Source organism: Vigna unguiculata, chromosome 2 (genome assembly GCF_004118075.2).
Source record: "Vigna unguiculata cultivar IT97K-499-35 chromosome 2, ASM411807v1, whole genome shotgun sequence".
NCBI classification, from domain to species: Eukaryota; Viridiplantae; Streptophyta; class Magnoliopsida; order Fabales; family Fabaceae; genus Vigna; species Vigna unguiculata.
Window position 1 is genome coordinate 4487013 of NC_040280.1, and position 21686 is coordinate 4508698.

Here is a 21686-nt window from a genome sequence, read left to right on the forward strand (position 1 = left end):
TAGAAAATTGGTTGGAAAACTAAATTACCTTACCGTTACTCGTCCTGACATTTCTTTTGCGATCAGTGTGGTGAACCAATCTCTCAATTCCCCATGTGAAGATCATCGGAATACAATTATCCGTACATTAAATTTCATTAAAGGATCTCCTGGAAAATGTTTGTTACATGGTTCCAATAACCATACAAAAGTTGTTTGTTATTCTAATGCTAATTGGGCAGGATCTCCTTCTGATAGAAGATCTATCTTCAGGTGTCTCCATTGGTGGTAACTTGATAAAAGCATAATTTAGAGCTATGGTCTCAGTCACTTTTGAGCTTGTTTGGCTTAAGCAATTTCTTACAAAGTTACAATTTGGACATGTAACTCAAATGACACTTATATGTGACAACCAGACGACTCTATATATAAGTTTTAATTTTGTCTTTCATGAGAGGACCAAACATGTTGATATTGACTACTATTTCATTCAAGAGAAGAATGTATCTGGAGACATCAAGACTGAGTTCGTTAACTTAAATTATCAGTTAGCAAATATTTTCACTAAGTTTTTGAGGGACCGAGAATTGATTATATTTGTAACGAGCTTGGTACATACAATTTATATGCACCAGCTTGAGGGGAGTGTTGGATATATTACGTTTAATGTTAATTATGGAAACAACATCTATTGTTAATTAGGGAAATATAGACATTGTTTGATATTAGTAGATATTGTTGATATTGTTTGTAACAATATCTGCTATTTACTATATCTATGTTTGGTTGTCTTATATACTTGTATCATTCTTCATTATAAATATATTACCCTCTGTATATTTTAGACACTAAGAGAGATTAACACTAAACCTAGTTTTCACTATATTCAATAGGGTCAAAATGTATTGAAGCAAAGACTAGTACTTGGGAAAGAAATACAGAAGTAACCACCATTAATAGAAGCATAGAAGGGGGAACTGATTTAAAGATTAGTAGTTTTTGAGTTTGATGGTGATTCATTACAATCCTTCAAATCACAAAGTAGAAGTTAGGAAGGTTCATTAATCAAGAATCACACTCTTGTGGTGGAGAAGAAAGCAAAAACAAGGAAGCAAAATTGGCAAGGAAAACAAATATTATGATGAAAGCAAAAACATATTTTTTTCCTTCTTCCTCAATTATTGGAAGGAGGAGACATTCTCCTTCTTTTCCCTTAAAGGAAGATAAAGACCAAAACTAGTAATGTTGTACAATTTTTACTATAATCATTTATAAAGGTTATTCATAACTTAACCATGTAGGCATGGTCCCAAAGAGAATAAGCGGCTAATGCATAACTTAAACATGCCTCAATAAGTAACAACAAACCAAATATCTCAATCAACAAGTGTGATATGCAAAACAAAAAGGCAATCAATCCCAGTTGGCTACAAACCTCAGGTGGAACTCCAACTGGATCGTCCATATTATCAGAAGTTGGATTGAAAGTTGTAGTTGGAACATCCTTTCCAACCTTAGCTTCCATTGCTACATCATGTTTTCTATCCATATCCAAGTTAGTAGATTCATTACCATGGTTTGTTAAAAGTTGTGAATCTTCCTTTAAGCTAAATTCATTCTCAGAATTGCACTCATTATCTTCTGCTTCTTTATCAAGATTTTCATGACCAAAATTAGCTTCCTTTTCACCTTCCTCATTATCAGAGCTTAACGCGGACTCTGTATTAGTCTGCCTTGGAACACTTTTATCCATCTCATCCATGCTCCAATACATGTTCTGATTGGTTGACCTGGAAGAAGGGGATGATGAACCAACAACCTTTCGAATTAAACCATCTGAAACACCTTTAAACTGTCGTACAATATCATCCACAACATCATCTACATTGACTGTCAATATAAAAGAAGTTGAGCATTATGGCAGGAACTCATTTACTAATAACGAAAAAAAAATCTTGAATAAAGTTTGCAGCAATAGGTAAAATTCCTTAATTAAACTGAAACAAAAAAAAAAAGAAGATAGAAACACAAGTAGATCTTTACTGTTTAACCAACCTCCCTAAAGGGCAAAAAACCTAGAGACAATTTCCTCCTTAATTACTACTAGTTGTTCCTCACATTTACATCACTCCATAAACCAAATTTCTTCCCTCTGCTCATTTGCAATTGTAACATTAGCATTCATTTATACAACACTTGAATATGTCCCATTTTGTCCTCTTGTGTCCTTACCTACAAGTGTCAATTCTTTATTTCTCATCCTCTACCTAGTAACATAGAGGTTCAATAAATAATAGGGCACAAGAAAACAAAAAAAAAACAAACGAAAAAACTATACATGGAAAAACCTTCACAAATAACAATTAAGTTCAACAACTTATGCTTAAATGTAGGTGTTAGATATTTCTAATTTAGTTTATTATATTTCTGCTATTAAAGTTATTAGATGTAACTATTAGAAAATGAGACTTTTTTAGATGCTTTAAGATCTTTTTTCTTGTTAGGTTGAAATTAATTATGAATCTTGTTTTGTGCGAAAGTTGGTTGTTTGGATAGTGGTTAGGATAGAATGAGTGCTGGCATTTGTTTTATGCAAATTTACATCTCTTTTATGAATCAAAGAGAAACTTTTACCAAAAAGAATTAATATAAAATGTTGAAAGTCCCACATCGATTAGAGATAAGGCTAATTCACAATATATAAGTGGGTGAAATACTCACCTTATAAGCTGGTTTTGTGAGGTTGAGTTAAGCTTAAAGCTCACTTCCTAACATGGTATTAGAGCCAGGTTAGAGCCTATCCTAGAGAGATTTCTTGGACATTCTGTTCCACCCGCTATCGGCTCTCTAACGGACCACCTATTAATTTCTAGTGTACAAGAGGAATATACCTCGGCATGAGGGGGTGTGTTGGAAGTCCCACATTGACTAAAGATAAGACTAATTCACAATATATAAGTGGGTGCAATCCTCACCTTATAAGCCGGTTTTGTGGGGTTGAGTTAGGCTTAAAGTCCACTTCTAACATAAAAGAAAGAAGATTGTTATTCAATTGATTCATTTGAAACAATACGTTAGCCTCTTTCTATATATATAGAACTCTAACACAAAAATAAATAGATCTCTAAAGTCTTCTTACAACTTCTATTAGCTTCTAATAATATGTATAATATTCTACAAACTTCTAGTAATGCCTTTAATATTCTACTTGCGACACTTCTCTTCAAGCTGATGAATGAGTATCTATCATTCGTAGCTTGCATGTGAGATCATGAAGCTGCTAGTGGCAAGAACTTTTGTGAACAAATGTGCTAGCTGAAGCCCAGATGGGACGTAGGAAGTAGTGATAAGGTCACTATTCAGTTTCTCTTTAATAAAGTGTCGGTTTATCTCTATTTGTTTGGTCTTTTCATGCTGAACTGGATTGTGAGTAATTCTGATAGTTGTCTTATTATCACAATAAAGAATCATAGGTTCTTCACATGCCACTTTAAGATCATTTAGAATAATTCTTAATTCGCATACCCCTTGTGTCATAGGTCGGATCTCCAAGTCACCAAATTTCCACCCAAGAACATGCAATATCCTGTGGTAGATTTCCTATCTTTGACAGACCCTGCATAATCTACATCAGTATACACTTCCAGTTCTAACTTTTCATTTCTTTTGAACAATAATCCTCTTCCTGAACTTTATTTATTGAAGGATTTTATTTACGGCTTGTAAATGTCTCTTATTTGAGACATGCATGAACTGGCTAACGACACTTATAGCATAAGCTATGTTTGGTCTAGTGTGAGCTAAGTAAATGAGCTTTCCAACAAGCCTTTGATATTGACCTTTATTCACAGAAGAACTGCCTTCATCATTCCCAATTTTATGGTTTTGTTCTATAGGAACTCTAGTGGTCTTGCAATCCATCATACTTATTTCTTTGAGAAGATTAATAACATACTTTCTTTAGAAGATTAAGATTTCTTTCTTTGAGTAAGCTACATCTATCCCAAGGAAGTACTTCACCTTTCCTAGATCCTTCATTTCAAATTGAACCACAAGCTTTTCTTTCAAGGTTTCCTTCTCATGTTCATCATCTCTTACAACAATCATATCATTAACATAGACCAAGAGTAGTGTAAGTTTACCTCTCGGAGAATGATTGATGAACAAGTTATGGTCACCTTAACTTTGTCGATACCCCATGGAGATCATAACATGAGTGAGTCGTCCAAACCAAGCATAGGATAATTGCTTAAGTCCATACAAGGCTTTCTTCAATCTACATACTTTATTCCCTTCTTCAATAGGCCTAAAACCTGGGAAAATTTCTATATAAACTTCTTCCTCTAATTGTCCATGCAAGAAAGCATTTTTAACATCAAATAGTTACAATTCCCAACCAAAATAAGCTGCCAATGAGAAAATGATTCTAACTGCATTCGTCTTTGCCATTAGAGTAAATGTCTCCTCATAATCAACACCATAAGTCTAAGTGAATCCTTTGGCAACTAACCTTTCTATGTAACGTTTTAATGTGCCATATGATTTATAATTTACATTATAAATCCATCTACATCCTATTGCCTTTTTATCTAGTAACCTATTAACAAATTCCTATGTTTGGTTCTTTTCTAAGGTACTCATCTCTTCATTCATAGCTTGAACCCAATTCTCATCCTTCAATTCTTCTTCAATTGAAGTAGGGCTCTAATTACATCGATGGCAGAGAGGAAATTTTGGTGTTGCACAGATAGGATTTTAGTCACAAAATGACAAATAGGATACTTGGTACAAGACTTAGTTCCTTTTCTCCAGGCAATGGGCAATTCATCAAGGTCAGGCTCACAGCTCATTCAAGGAATTTTCCAAAGGTTCAAGGGTGTCACAAGAAGGAGCCCTTACCATCGGGTTATATGATTGGTGTTGTTCTTGGATCAAGTTAGGTAGCTTTTGTATTCTCTAATATTTCATACGGATGAAATTCTCTAGACGACTAATTTCTAGAGTTGACCTGGACTCAAGAACAGAGTTGCCCTTGTTAGGAGCAACTTCAGAATTGTGGCTAATTTCTGGAGCTAACCTTGATTTGTGAACAAAGATGCTCTTGTTAGGAGCAACTTCAGAGACATCCATACAAGATGTGCAAGGAGTACAAAGAGAAGTATGAGATGGTTCTTGTATGAAAGGATTAAAAGATGAATCAAAAATTCAGAAGACTCAGCTTCAAAAGAACTCTCCTGAGGCTAAGGACGTTTGTTTTCATCAAAAGTGACATCCATGAAGGTAAAAAACCTTCGACTCGTAGGATGATAGCAACGATATCCCTTTTTATTAGATGCATAGCCAACAAATATACATTTAATAGCTCTATGATATAACTTTCCACGGAATTGACTATGAATATGGACAAAGACAACACATCCAAACACTAGACTATGAAGACTAGAGAGAAAATGAACAGATGGAAAAAAGGAATATATGAACTCAATAAGACTCCGACTATCTAGAACTCGAGAGGGTAATTGATTAATAAGATGGACCATAGTGAAGACAGCCTCTCCCCAATAAGATTTAGGGACATTCATTTGGAAAAGAAGTGTCCGTGTAACCTCAAGAAGATGCCTATTTTTTCTTTTAGCTGTATTCACACAAGTAACCTCATGAACGATAACATTTTCGGAAAGGAATTTAGACATGTCATGATTTACATATTCATTGCCATTATCAAAACTTAAACGTTTGATTGACTTCCGAAATTATGTTTTTCCCATATGGAAGAATTTGACAAGTAACAACTTCTGTGAGGGTCTGGTGATAGCTCCAGCGAATGTCCGGTGAAGGTCCGACGACATCTCCGACAACGGTCCGACAAAAACTCCGGCAAGGTTTGATAGCAACTCCGGTAGATAGCAAGGTGCAAGAACAGAAAAAACCACAAGTTGGGTGCACTTCAGGCAATCCAAATATTTAAAGGAAATGGGTGCACTTCAGGCAACCCTAAAAGGAACCTTAAGTAAAACAGAGAAGAAATGCGGAAGGAGGGCTCCCAAGATCGAGAGCGCTGATACAAACTAGAAAAAATTAATATAAAAGAAAGAAGATTGTAATTCAATTGATTCATTCAAAACAATACATTAGCCTCTATATATAGAGAACTCTAACACTAAAATAAAGAGATCTGTAGAATCTTCTTACAACTTCTATTAGCTTTTAATAATACATTTAATATTCTACCAACTTGTAGTAATACATTTATTGTCCTACTTACAACACTTTTTGTAACACATAAGCTACTGCACTCAGAATAGTGAAGAAGATTTTTCCCTACTTCCATAGTATATTTTCACAAGAAAAACTCTTTTCTCTATTTTTTTTCTTTGGTTTTACATCCTTTATGTTTTTTCTGAGCTCATTAATTTTTGAGGGCCTGTGAGGGAGTGAAAACATGTGAGAAAGTCATACACAAACCAGAAAAAAATACCCACATGAAAGGACAGCATCAAGAAGCAATTCTTTACCTCCACCTCCTATTTTTGTAAGAGAAAGTTATGATTTGTGGGCTGAAAAAGTGAGAACTATTTTGAGAGCTCAAACTCTGGGAAGTGGTGGAAAATGGAAGTAATCCAGCTCCTTTACCAGACAACCCAACACTGGTTCAAATAAGATTCCATGGTGAAGAAGTGGCAAAGGAAGCCAAAGCACTTACTATTATACATGCAGTAGTACATGATGATGTTTTTATCAAGATATTGAATCTTGAGATAGCGAAAGAGGTCTAGGACAAGCTCAAGGAGGAGTTGCGACTCAGTGAAAGAACAAGGAGGATGAATTTGAGAAGAGAATTTGAAGTAAACAAAATGAAGGAATCTGAAATAGTGAAGGAGTTTTCTAACAGATTTTCCAAAGTGGTTAATCAAATCAAATTGCTATGTGAAGAGCTTAAAGATCAAAAAGTTGTGGAGAACATTTTGGTCTGTCTTCTAGAGAGGGTTGAGTAAAAAATCTCCTCACTTGAAGAAAATAAAGATTTTACCCATATTTCACTTGTTGAACTTGTCAATGCTATGCAAGCCATTGAGCAAAGAAGAGCACTGAGAATGGAAGAAAATGATGACGGTGCTTTTGTGGCTAACAACAAAAGCAAACCTCTAGGTAGAAGCAACTATGAAAAAAACCTTTTGGTGGGAAGAAAGGAAGTGGAAAAAAAGAAGATAACAACAAAATAGGAGTGTTAGAATAATTACATCTATGTATTATCATTAACCCTAAGTATAGGGTGTCGATTGTTGGAAACATCCTACATCCTTACCTAGTTCTGCACCTAGGTGTCTATTTTTTCTTTTTGCTATACCATTTTGTTGTAGTGTACGACGATAAGTGAACTCATGCAATATACCATGTGAACTCAAAACGACAGAAGAAACAGACGAGAAGTACTCTTTGGCATTGTTACTTCTTAAGGTTTTGATTACTTCACCAAATTGATTCTTGATTTCATTCAAAAAATATGTAAAGATGGATAACAATTCAGAACGATCTTTCGTAAGATAAACTCAAGTACATCTCGAATATTCATCAATGAATGTAACAAAATACCTAAAACCATAAGATGATATGCGACTAGGTCCCCGGATATCAGAATGGATGATAGAGAAACAAGAATTACACTTTGATTGAGACCTTTTAGGAAAGTTTGATCTAACATGTTTGCCTAGTTAACATGACTCACACTCTAAGGTTTGAAGACTACTAAGTTCAGCAAACATTTTTTTTTTAATTTGGATAAATGAAAATGGCCAAGTCGATCATGAAACATTTTAGACGCAGGACACTTGTGGACGAGATCCAAAATGGCATAATCCTCTAGCTTCATATCCTTCTCCAATCTGTCTCCCCGAACCATGTTGGAACGAAACTTTGAAGGTCAAAACGAAGACGGCAAGGTCCGGCGAGACTGACGACAGTGGTGCAACGAAGTTCCGGTGAGCGAAAGGTGGCGCATGGACGTCACGCGCCCAGCAACGGCAGACAAAAGTTGAGCGCATGGATGACAAGTAGACTCCACACCGACAGGGTTGGTGGTGGCTTGGAGAGGAACTCCATATCCAGGGGTCGTTGGCAAAAACCAAGGTGTTCGGTGACGGTTACTGGTGGTGGACGGTAAACGGCAACAAAAATTGTGCCAGAGATGACGGATACAGGCAGAGTGGGATCGACCCACTCTAATACCATCTTAAGAGTAAAACATGAAAAAAATATATGATTAGAGGGCTTGAAGGACCCTCTCACTTTCTTCTATTTATAATGAAAAAGTGATACAAGGATAGATAGAAGACTAAGGGACTACACTAGACACCTAGGTGCTGAACTAGGTACGGCTGTAGGATGTTTCCAACACTCTACACCCTATACTTAGGGTAATGATAATACATAAAGGTTGGAAAGAAAAGTTTCCACCTTGCTCTCACTATAAAAAGATGAACCATACAAAAAATTATAGTGGGTTTAGACCTAGAGTCAAATATAGGGCTTGCAACTTGCTTGGACATGTGGAAAAAGTTTGCAAAAACAAGGAAAACCAACAAGGAAAACAAGCTCAAGTTGTTTAGCATCAAGAACAGATTGAAGGGCACTTGTTTGTTTCTTCTTATTATTTTACAAGTAGCATGAGAGAAGTTTGGGTCTTAGACAGCGGGTGTACCAATGATATGACTCATGATGTAAGTTTTCTCATGGAACTTGATCAGGCCTACTTCTCTAAAGTCACTATTGGCAATGGAGAAAGTGTTGATGATAAAGGAAAAGGAGTGGTTGTTGTTCAAACTCCTTCAGGCACTACATACATTTCAGATGTTTTATTTATGCTTGATTTAAGTCAAAGTCTTTTAAGTGTGGGGCAAATGCTTGAAAAGAATTATGCTTTGCACTTAGAAACATATTTGATCGCTATGGATGTGAGATAATGTCTATTAAAATTAGAGAGAAAAGCTTTCCTTAGAATGGAAACAAACTTTTGTGCAAGTTTTTCCAAACTGTTGAGAAAAAAGAGAATAGGATTTGAGATTAATCTCCCTTGTGTATAAACCACACATAGGGTAATCTATTTATAATAGAGAGAGGTACAATTAAAAAGGGTAACTGAAAATAAATAGAAGATATTGTTTGATATTGTGATTAACAATATCTTAATAATATCAAACAATATCTAACACTCCCCCTCAAGCTGGAACATAAAAATTGTATGTGCCAAGCTTGTTGCAAATATAATCAATTCTAGGCCCCGTAAAGACTTAGTAACAATATCTGCTAACTGATCACTTGAGTTAACAAATTCAGTCTTAATGTCTCCAGACATGATCTTTTCTTGAATGAAATGAGAATCAATCTCAATGTGTTTGATCCTCTCATGAAAGACAAGACTAAAGCTAATATGAAGAACAGCCTGATTGTCACACACAAGTGTCATTTGAGTAACATCTCCAAATTGTAACTCTCTAAACAATTGCTTGAGCCAAACAAGTTCCAAATTCTAGGCCACAACTCTATATTTTGCTTCTACACTGGATCTTGCTACAACACTCTGTTTCTTACTTTTCCACGAGATCAAGTTATCACCAATGGAGACACAATACCCAAATGTAGATCTTTTATCAGAAGGAGATCCTGCTCAATCAGCATCTGAATAGCAAACAACTCTTGTATGGTTATTAGAACCATATAACAATTCTTTTCCAGGGAATCTTTTAATATACTTCAAGATACAAATGACTGCATTCCAATGATCTTCACATGGGGAATTAAGAAATTGGCTTACCATACTGACTACAAAGGAAATGTCATGACGAGTAACGGTAAGATAATTCAATTTCCCAACCAATCTTCTATACTGCTCAAGATCAGATATAGGCTCCCCCTGATTTGGTAGAAGTTTAGTATTGGGATTCATAGGTGTATCAACAGACTTTGAACTCACCAACCCAGTTTCCTCCAGAATATCCATGGCATATTTTCTCTAAGATATAACAATACCATCACTGGACTGTGCGACCTCAATACCCAAGAAATATCTGAGTTTGCCAAGATCTTTGGTCTGAAAATGGTGACAGAGATGCTGTTTCAACTTAGAGATGTCATGGTTGTTACTCCCTGTACGAACGATGTCATCAACATATACTATCAAGTAAACACATCCAGCACTCGAGTGTTGATAAAAGACTAAATGATCTGCTTCACACCGAGTCATACCAAATTGCTGAACAACATTGCTAAACTTTCCAAACCAGGCCCTAGGAGATTATTTTAAGCCATATAGGGATTTGCGAAGACGACATACTATCCCAGAAGACTCCCCCTGAGCAACAAACCCAGGAAGTTGCTTCATATAGATTTCTTCTTGCAAATCACCATTGAGGAAAGCATTTTTAACATCCAGTTGATAAAGAGGCCATTGTTGAAGAACAACCATGGTAATAAATAAACGAACAGAAGCCATCTTTGCCACGGGGGAAAAGGTATCTCCATAATTCAACCCAAAAACTTGAGTATAACCTTTGGCCACAAGACGAGCTTTGAGACGATCAATAGTACCATCAGGTCCAACTTTGATAGCAAACACCCACCTGCAACCAACAATAGATTTCCCAGACAGTAACGGGACCAGTTCCCAAGTTCCACAGTTATGAAGAGCACTTAGTTCATCTGTCATGGCCTGACGCCAACCAAGATGGGCTAAAGCGTCACGGACAATTTTTGGGAATGGACACAGAAGAAAGAGAGGAAAGAGATGTATAAAAAAGTAATGACAATCGATGATAACTCAAAGCAATATAATGGGGAGAGGAATTTCCATGAATTAAAAGAGTGCGAGTTGTTTCAATAAGATGTCTATTTTTATGTTCAGCTACACCATTTTGTTGAGGGGTATAAGCACAAGAAGTTTGATGTAGAATACCATGAGAAGCCATAAATTGTTTAAAAGAACAAGAAAGATATTCACGGCATTTATCACTGCGCAAAACTCTAATAGAAACAACGAACTGAGATTTAATTTCATTAAAAAAAATTGAAAGATATGAAATAATTCCGAACGATGTTTCATAAAAAATAACCAAGTACATCTGGAATAATCATCAATGAAAGTAACAAAGTATTGAAAACCTAAAGTAGACTTAATGTGGCTAGGACCCCAAATGTCAGAGTGAACCAAGGCAAAAGAGGACAAAGCATCACATGTGACACGACGAGGAAAGGAAGTACGACTATGCTTGCCTAATTGACACGACTCACACCAAACGAGATAACTTGGACAAAGCAGGGACAAGATGTTGTAACTTGGCAAGGCTTGGATGACCTAACTGAGCATGAAGAAGAGAGGGAGACTCCATAACTGCACCAACATGTGTAGAGGGACGAATATGATAAAGACCATGAGACTCTGTGCCAATCACCTGTTTCGAACTCCGGTCCTGTAAACACACGGAATTGTTGGTAAAAGAAACAACACAATCAAGGGAATGAGTTACACGACTGATGGACAACATGTTAAAAGGAGACCCAGGGACATAAAGAACATTATCAATGGTTAGAGAAGGGAAAAGTTTAACAGTGCCAACACCATGAGATGAGATTCTAGAACCATCAGTCAATGTAACAGAAGGTAAAGGGTTAGTAGAGGATAAAGAAAAGAACAAAGATTTGTTACCAGTAATAAGATCAGTGGCTCCTGAATCAAAAACCCAAGGACCAGGAGAAGAAGATCGAGTCAGACCAACAAAAGATGTACCTGTGTGAGCAACAGATGTAGTGGAACTAGAAGACTGTTGATCCTTATACCATTTGAGAAATTTGTTGAACATAGCAGGTGTATCGGATGAAACAGGAGAAGGAGGATCCCTAGTAGACGAAACTGGTGAAAGGTTGGTCTGAACAGCTGCAGCAGAGCGAGGAGGATGACCATGCAATGCATAACACTTGTCAATCTTGTGACCTGTCTTGCCACAATGTTCAAACTCATGTAATGCATAACACTTGTCAATCTTGTGACCGAGCTAGCCACACACAATGTTCACACTTAGGACGCCCTTTTCCCTGTTTGCGAGGGCGAGTCCGGTCATCACGGTGAGATGCCAACGCAGAAGAATCATCAACAGAAGCAGGTGTATCAGTGTTGGGTTGTTCTGGTACATGCAAAAGAGTAGAGTAGGTTGAAGTCAAGGTGGGGACAATCGGGGAACCCAAAATTTGATCATGAATATGTGAATATTTATCAGCAAGCCCGTGTAATGCTCCGAGCATGAAGAACTTTGAGCATTGCTCGATCCCCGTGGTAGGGTCGGGGGAAGGAGGCAATAACTCATTGAACTCATGAAAAAGAGCATGAAATTTGCCCATATAATTAGTCATAGAGTCTTGATGTTTAGAGGAAATAAGATCTGCAAATTTAGAACAGACACCATAGAGACGTTGAGTATCATTGGTGTATAATAACTTGGCATGCTCCCAGATTTGAGCACACGTTTCGTAGGAACGAAAAAGTTGCTTTAACGAAGGATCAAGAGTACCCTTGAGAACCACACATAATTGAGCATCAATGGTTTCCCAACGGTCGTCTTCAACAGGAGTGAGAGAAGGTGCTTTCGAGGCAAGATGATCAAGATACCTCTGACTCTTAAGCCATAATCGGATGTCTGATGCATGTGGCATAATTAGGGCCAGTTAACTTGTCAATGGATAAGTTTACATTAACATAGTTAGTATAGATGGACGGGTCAGACACACTAGAAGAGATTTCAAAACTAGAAGAGGCAGCGGAAGATGCCATGGCAGAACTGACACTCCAGCTCCAGTGGCGGCGGCTCCGACGGCTCTAACGGCGGTGGCGGTGGCGGTGGCGGCTCTGATGGTGGCTCCGACAGCAACTCCGGCGGCGGCGGTGGTGGTTGCAGCGACAGGGGCAACGAAAAAAAAATGCCAAAAAAGTACCTTAAGCTCTAGATACCATGTTGAGAGAAAAGAGAATAGGATTTGAGATTAATCTCCCTTATGTATAAACCACACATAGGGTAATCTATTTATAATAGAGAGAGGTACAATTAAAAAGAGTAACTAAAAATAAATAGAGTAAATAGAAGATATTGTTTGATATAGTGATTAACAATATCTAACAACATCTTAATAATATCAAATAATATCTAAACAATATCTAACACAGACAAAGTTGAAGTCTCAAGCAAAAAATAATTTGGAGTAGACAATCTTCAAGATCAATATTTAGAAATTCAAGAAGAAGATTTATAAGATGATGATGATGATGATTTTCCAGTTAAAGGCACTAAAAGTCTGGGTGATGGAGAAGATGATGATGACGATGATGATTTTCAGTATTTTGTAACTTTTATTTATGTATATTCCAGATGCACTTGGTTGTTTTTAATGAAAAAATGTTCTGAGTTGTTTTTTATATTTCAATCTTTTTATATGAAATAAAAGCTTAGTTTGGGCTTTGTATTCGAACTTTGTGAAGTGATAATGGTTGTGAATACTTTTCTTATTCTTTTAAACATTTTATGGCTTCTCATGTCATTCTTCATTACACTTCATGTGCTTGCACCCCTCCACAAAATGGGGTGGTTGGGCGCAATAATAGACATCTTGTTAAAACAACTCGCACACTTTTTAATTCATGGTGAGGTTCCTCAACATTTTTTAGGTGATGTTATTCTTACTGCATATTATCTTATTAATTGCATGACATCTTCAATTTTAAATAAAAAAAATTTTCATTTTATTTTATTTCTTCATGAATCTGTGCATTCCTTACCTCTTAAAGTTTTTAGATCTACATGTTTTGTTCATAATTTCAGTCCTCATCTTGATTGTTATCTCCTAGATCACACAAATGTGTTTTATTAGGATTTACTAAATCACAAAAAGGCTGTAAGTGTTTCTCTCATTCTCTTAACCGCTATTTTATTTCCGCAGATGTTACCTTCATTGAATCTTGTTTTTACTTTAAGGGTCATTCTTCTTTTGATGTATCTCCATCTATTATAGTTGATATTTCTGTTGTTTGTGATCATCCTCTTCTGCCCAGTCCACCGTCAGATTCTCCTCGTCCACCATCACTTTAATTTTATACTCGAAGACAGTGTACCCACAACCACCAAATGACTCACTTCTAGTGCCAAATCCTTTGTCTCCGGCTCCAACAACTGCGTTTTACCTTCTAATTGCCCTTCATAAAGGTATACATTCTATTTGTAATCTTGATCCTCATTTTACTACTTTGAGTTACCATAGATTATCTCCACCTTTTTATACCTTCATTTCGTCCATTTCTTCTGTGTTAATTCCCAATTCCCAAATTTGTAGGTGATGCCTTAGTCCATCCTGGTTGGTGTCAGGCCATGCTTAATGAACTGAGTGTTCTTCAGAACAGTAGAACTTGTGAGCTCGTCCCATTAATGTATGAGAAATCTGTTGTTAGTTGCAGATGGGTTTTTGCTATCAAAGTTGGTTCTGATGGTACTATTGATCGTCTCAAAACTCATCTTGTGGCCAAAGGTTACACAAACTTTTGGTTTGGATTATGGTGATACTTTTTCTCCAGTGGCAAAGATGGCTTATGTTCGCTTATTTATAGCCATGATTGCTCTTCAACAATGGCCTCTTTACCAACTGAATCTCAAAAATGATTTTCTTAATGGAGATTTGCAGGAAGAAATTTATATGGAGCACTCTCCAGGTTTTTTTGCTCAAGGGGAGTCTTTTGGATTGGTATGTTGTCTTCAAAAATCTTTATATTGCCTATAACAGTTTCCTAGGATCTGGTTTGGAAAATCTAGCAATGTTGTTCAACAATTTGGTATGACTCCCCGTGAGGTAGATCATTCAGTCTTTTATCGTCACTCAAATTTAGGGTGTGTCTATTTGATAGTATATGTTGATGGTATTGTTCTTATATGCAATGACCACCGTGGCATCTCCTAGATGAAACAAAATCTTTGTCACCATTTTTAGACCAAAGATCTTGGCAAAATCAGTTATTTCTTAGGTATTGAGATAGCACAATTCGGTATTGTCATATCTTAAAGGAGGTATGCATTGGATATTTTGGAGGAAACTAAGTTGATGAATAATAAACACGTGGACACACCCATGGATTCTAATACCAACTTCTACAAAACTAAGGGGAGCTTTTATCAAATCCTGAGCAGTGTAGAAGATTAGTTGGAAAATTGAATTATCTTACTGTTACTCATCCTGAAATTTCCCTTGCAGTTAGTGAGGTGAGCCAATTCCTCAATTCCCCTTGTTAAGATCATTGGAATGTAGTCATTTGTATATTAAAATACATTAAAGGATCTCCTAGTAAAGGTTTACTAAATGGTTCCAATAACCATTCAAAAGTTGTTTGTTATTCAGATGTTGATTGGGCGGGATCTTCTTCTGATATACGATCTACTTCCGGATATTTTGTTTCCATTGCAAAAATAATTTGTTCAAAGAATAATGAAGTCAAAACAATTGCCAACCATTTCCAAAGCATCTAAGGACCAGAAACAAGCTACAAATGACGATTATTGAGTTTAGAAATTTGATATAAAAAGAAGCAAGCTACAAATGATCACGGCTGAGTTTAGGGATTTTGAGATAAAAGAATACATTGTTTATAGATGCAACTCTATTTTTTATAAAGTTTGTTTAATTGTGATCCAACTGTGCCTAAGTGACTATAGATTATTAGGTTACATTTACTGAAAAGAAAAAGGATACAATGAGGCCAGGTGTATCTTGAGTTTTAATAAACCCAAAAGTATACTCTAATACTCCCCCACATTATCAACTATGGTAAGTCGTAGAGTGTATGTGAGAGGAGACCATGCTAATCTATCATTACTTCTACAGCTAAAAGAGGTAAAATTAACAATTCTGATTCTTTATTGATAACAGTAGAAGGATGCAATAGATTTATAACAAATGCATACCTTCAAACAGATTCCTAACAAACTTTATTCTAGTATCTACCAAAATGCGATATTACCTATTGAAAGACAAAAGAAAAGGATATTAATTCTCTCTATTGGGCCACAAATAGTAGATAAGGTGTTACACATTTCAAGGAGAAGAATATAGGGAAAGACGAAATAAACTTTTCCAAAAACTAAAAATAACTTATGCATACTTAAAAATGATCTCTCAGAAAAGTTAAATCGAAGTAACTTCCACAAATTAGCTTATGTAGTGTCAGATCTCATCATAAAACTAATTGACACTAAGCAAGGTTGCCCAGTCCAACAAATGAGGTAGCCGATGTGAGATTTCCCAACATACTGAAGATAATTTTAGCCCATAGAGAAACTTATTTCATTTTTCCTTTTTATTTCTCTCCTAGAAGTGTTTATGAAGACCTATTCTAGACAGATATTAGCATATTAGGAAAAAGCAGTAGCATGAAATAATATACCTAGCACTTAAACAAATATGTGAAAAGTCCTAAATGTTTTATTGATATATATACCTGCCAGGGTCCTCATCATTGAAGAAGATTTCCCAAAGGAGTAGTTCTTCAAGTGAAAAAAGGAAAGAAAAAGGTGCTTAGATTGTCATTTTCCACATCGTTATGGACCATAAGAAAATGATATGATGGTCCCTTATCTAATGTTATGATAAGAAATACCAAGCATATACAAACCTTTGAGGAAACACTTAAAAAGTCCCACACCTCATGTTGTTCAGCAATATTAGCTATTGATAGGAGATCCTGAAGTAAGACAGTATATTTGATGTAAAGATATAGATGTTAAAAAACACATCAGATAATATTGAGGATTGTAGAAAGTGACTCAAAATACCTGGAGATATTTATCAAACTGAATGCAACGCTGATAGACAAATGCATCCTCTGTGCTTGAGGAAAATATCCTTTTAGGAGGCAAATGTAGCAAATAATTGGGAATATCTTTTAGATGTCGATGCAATCGCTCAAAATTCCTGTATCTGAAAATCACCTAAAGAATGTTCAGTGATGTTGAAGCAAAATATAAACAAGGAACAGAGCAATTTTGGAACTCTATCTTATGTATTCCCTAGTATAAAAGATCGGTTTAAACTTCAAAATAGGGAAAAGAGATGGTTTAACAAAAAATCATTGAGTGTTCCTAATATATTACTGTATGGTTAAAACCCAAAATTTACAACCAATATAAACCCAAATAAACCTGTCTGACATTATCCAAATTCAAACAGACATAACTTGTGCACTCCGACTATTATAGAAATGAATGAAAGTAAAACCTCTACCTTCTTCTAACAAACCAAGTTTTCTCTAGACCATCAGTCACTGCAATTGAATATACAGCAAAAGAAGTGGATCCTAGTTTCTCAAAATATGCTCCCATAACCTGTAGTGTGCAAGTAGACAACAAACAACAATCAATTAAATAAAAGCATCCACAGAAAAATATCCCATCTACCACGGCCTGAATCCCTTCCGATTTGTAAGAGCGAACGTTATATAGGTTCCACGTTATCAGACAAATGTGCAACAATATCATAGTATAAAAGTTGCAACAATATCAGACAAATGTGCATACCCGGCACCGAAGCTTTGGAACAGAATGTCCGTCTCTTCTCACAACCATTTCAGAACCACTCTTTCCCCGATATCCCTCACCATGTTTCTCAGATTCAGGGTTGTGCACCTCTGACCTTGGGGAGCATACCTTAAGAAGAGGTTGGTTTCCCAGGAGACAAGCACTGTTGGATCTCTTTAGATCTTTAAATTTTTTAGAAGGGATATCCCTGATATCCTTCACCTCATCAACATGATGGTCTACTTCAGAACAGAGTTCCTTGTCAGGATCCGGTGAAGACTCTGACCTATTTGTGCCTACAACATTTAGGTGTGGATCTGAACCCACATAATGCATAGCACCCATTCCTTCTTGAATTGCATCAATAGCAGGACATTTCAGTGAAGGGTCCTGATAGCCGGTTTTGGTATTTTTATGCTGTTTCCGTCTATAATTCCTTCCTCTAGCCCACATGTTCTCCAGATTCTCAGGCATAAGAACTTCGGTTCTTCTCTGACTTGCAGCCTCCAGCATTTGTGCCCAATCAGCAGAGGCTGTATGATTATCATGTCCACCCCCAGCATCAGAATGGCCATGATTATGAGTTGTATTGGTTGAATGTTCAAGGGCCGCCATCCAATTTATACCATCATCATTAAGGACAAGTAGAAGGGATTCAATCAGCTCGTTGATATACCTGATCATTAAGAGAAATACATTTTTAATGGAAATTGGAATAAATTAGTTAAATGTCAATGAAATTTCAGTTTTAGATAACCAGTGAAAGGTTTTTCCTTTAATCAAAAGAAATAGTGCTATTGCATCACTATACAGGTTGCAATCTGAGCCAAGTTAGCAGTACAACCTGTACCAATCATATGCAGTATTCTTAATACAATTAAAAGAAGTAAAAAAGTGAGGAGACAAAACCAAAACCCACTAAGACAATCTGTAATGTGGGAAACCTCATCTATCTTTACAAAAATCAGAGACAATACAAAGAGGCACTGTACAATATTTGTGCATTAAAATGTTTTCAATTGATTACACTAGATAACACCTAATACCTTTCTTCTTGGATTAATAGACAATATAACTTAGGCTATTAATTAGATATTAAACTAGCCAATTTGAGAGTTTAACATAGGTAACATTTGCTTTCATCGACTCTCAGCCTCCCAAACAAACAAAACCACATTTGAAAGGGGGGCATATTTTATTCATCAAAGAGGGCCCTCCAAAATAGTAAATATTAGTTAAAATTTATGTTGTACACAATGGTACTCTTAAACATATAATTTTTCCATACATATGATCTTCACATGTTAGCATACTGTAGTTGATAGTTTATCATAGTTCACTTGTTTTAAGTCAGTTTTTTGTATTCTGTACAGCAGTGTATGCTTTATACTATAGTTTTCTTTCTTTTATATATATACATACAGCTGTAAGTTTCTGTTAGTATTAACAGAAACCTCACTTTTATAAATAGCTATCATATACATATTTCAAACTGTTCAGAAATCAATACAGTTTCTTTCATTGTTCATATTCTCTCTTTTCTCTCAGTTCAAGTTATCTAAGATCACATCAGTTTTAATTATGCTATTGGATACTTGCTGTGCTGGTCACTTGTTAAGTTATATACATGTAAATCCTTTTCTCAACATATCTACATTTGTTGAGTTATTCACATTAATTTAGACATTTCTCTTTGATACAACAGTAGTGTAAGATGACTGATAGGACACCCAAATCTATTATTTCAAAAAGGACTCACAATTAGTAAATGGGATCATGGGCACAACACATTGTATTCTTCTTCTTATGCATACTTAAAGAACCATTTTTCAACCCAACTCTTAATATCCTAGAGTCCATAATATTTCCTCTTGGCCATAGATTTTCAAATCTGTTGACTAGCTACTACAAGGACGTACCAATAATACATACTTCGATCTACTCTTTCATATTTCAACCTTGAAACTTATCAACCAACAGCCAGAACAAAACCATGGTGGTAGGAACTATGAAGGTTTTTTATGTCCCATATATATAAAGTCTGATCAGGAACCTCACCCCTAAAAACAGACAAACTTTAAGAATTTCAGATTAAATATTGGCAAAGGAAACCCTTCAACAGGTTATGAATTGTTAAGGTCCACCTCCCTGACAAGAAAGACTTAAAGGAAGTGAAATTTAAGACAGAATTCAACTTACGCAGGGCTTGCCAAGTTCATGATAGGTTGCAAGATCAAACAAGTTAAAATTTCCCGAGCTATACAGCGAATGACAGGACATTGAGCTTCTCGTTTTCTCAGTACAGTAGCTAATATTCCACTCATTAGCCTCTGGAGAACCTAAAGAAAGAGAAATCTCGTGAGATGACGTATGAGATGTAATTTACGAAAACAAAAATTAGACAACATCTAGACACTCCACTCACACCTTGTACTCACTCTCTGGAGATATTAAAGCTGGATGAAGCTCCTTAGAATTCAATAGATGAAACTTCAATCTTTCATCCCTCTCCTCAGAAGATAAGGTTAACATGACATCAACACCTATAGCATCTTGATTTCTTCTGAAAAGGTCTATATGATCCCCTATTAAATCAACTATGTCCCTACAATTATAAATGACAAATAACACAACCAGTGATTTTGTTTATTTCAAGAACTTGGCAAATTCCTTTCTTCTGGGAGCAAATAATAAAAGAGGGGTAAATGATGTACCTCGTGAGCAAGTCAACAAGGTTTATCTCTTTAACCCTCACAGACACTTCAGAAATAGCGTCCATGATTAAGTCTCGTATCAGCTCAGGAAACTCCATATCTGGAGTAAGGTCTGAATACCACATATTTATCACGAAATCCTTCAAAATCTGATCAATGAAATCATTCAAAGCAGCCTCCACAACAGGAGAGTCAATCTTCTTCCATTTGGGAGGGGGAGGGGGAGGTGAAGAAGAGAGTCGTTCATCATTCAGAGGCAGCTGATTTTTCTCCAAATGAGATAAATAAGTTTGTAATCTTGGTGGCTGAACCTTCCAACGGAATTCCACCTTGTTCAAAAGAATGCGCAGAGCAGCAACAAACAGAATGGACATGGGAAGATTCATCCACATAGATTTACTTGTATCTGTGGTGAACAAACAATAACAACAACAAATAAATAAAAACTGGCAGTCTTAAGAGCATAACCCCGATAATGAAATAACAAACATAGATAAAACAAGTACCGGAAAAGAAAATGACAGGTATCAATCAAAGACTCTAAGTCTGCAGTTTTGAGGTAAAACTTCACTGGAAAAATGACAAAACTTATATGCAATTCCTTAAGTATTTTTAGTGTTGTTCTGTTATCAGAATAGAAGTTTTGCTTAAATAATCTGCATAATAAAAACTGTCCATTGAAGATCAGCATAACTTACCAAGTTCAAACTCAAATTCTGATTGGACTATCACACCAAAAGCACGTAATGGTATGCATGCATCTAAGTTTTGTTCCTAGAAAAATGACAAGTCTGAATCACCGTCTCTACATTTGCAATCTGAAGGCAAAACCCACATGGGAAAATGGCAAGTTTCAACGGAAGACTCAAAATTTGGGGTCTTGAAGCAAAACCCAGATAGAAAAGCAGCAAATGCAACATCGAGGAATCATTGTTAATGCAAATAAAAGAACATGATGGAAATAGGAATAACTTACGAGTGAAGAAATAGGAAATGGCGAATATACAAAGAGCCCACCAGAGAAGACGGAGCTTGGCCTCTTCAATGAGATCATTGATGATGTCCATGGTGGGTGTGGGCGTTATAGGACCCATCTTGTTCCCTCTGTAACTAAAAGCGAACACCTTGCCACTTTCAAATATGGCATGGTAATTTCACAGCGACAACCTCGCTATCTTTGTTCGGTTTCAGTTTGTTGCCTATTTCTATATCAGCTTATACTAACAAGCTTGCCATAAGAAATTATGGCTTTTTTATTAATTTTAATTTAAATTAAAAATTTGGAATTTAACTAAAGTATAATGAAATTCAAGGGCTTTCTCATTGTTGTTTTCTACCCTCTACAAAAATCTATATCACTCATTTTCATTCCGAAAGTATTATAAGATTGAAGAAATGTCCT

General features: G+C 36.0%; 1 protein-coding gene across 3 annotated transcripts in view; it reads right to left on the minus strand.

Annotated features, from left to right (window-relative positions):
• The window catches only part of LOC114168915, a 36154-nt gene extending 14679 nt beyond the window's left edge, over nucleotides 1-21475 (minus strand). For all 3 annotated transcript variants that reach the window (XR_003600786.1, XR_003600789.1, XM_028053892.1), the window contains exons 1-10: nucleotides 21261-21475; nucleotides 20285-20690; nucleotides 19998-20175; nucleotides 19770-19909; nucleotides 17571-18246; nucleotides 17278-17378; nucleotides 16830-16974; nucleotides 16670-16738; nucleotides 16496-16541; nucleotides 1415-1869 (exon numbers count right to left, since the gene is read on the minus strand). Coding sequence is in view for 1 of the 3 variants with exons in the window: in XM_028053892.1 (XP_027909693.1) it covers nucleotides 1415-1869; nucleotides 16496-16541; nucleotides 16670-16738; nucleotides 16830-16974; nucleotides 17278-17378; nucleotides 17571-18246; nucleotides 19770-19909; nucleotides 19998-20175; nucleotides 20285-20690; nucleotides 21261-21378 (2334 nt within the window). In the remaining 2 variants the exon portion in view is untranslated. The remainder of the gene's footprint in view (nucleotides 1-1414; nucleotides 1870-16495; nucleotides 16542-16669; nucleotides 16739-16829; nucleotides 16975-17277; nucleotides 17379-17570; nucleotides 18247-19769; nucleotides 19910-19997; nucleotides 20176-20284; nucleotides 20691-21260) is intronic.
• Nucleotides 21476-21686: the final 211 nt, after the last annotated feature.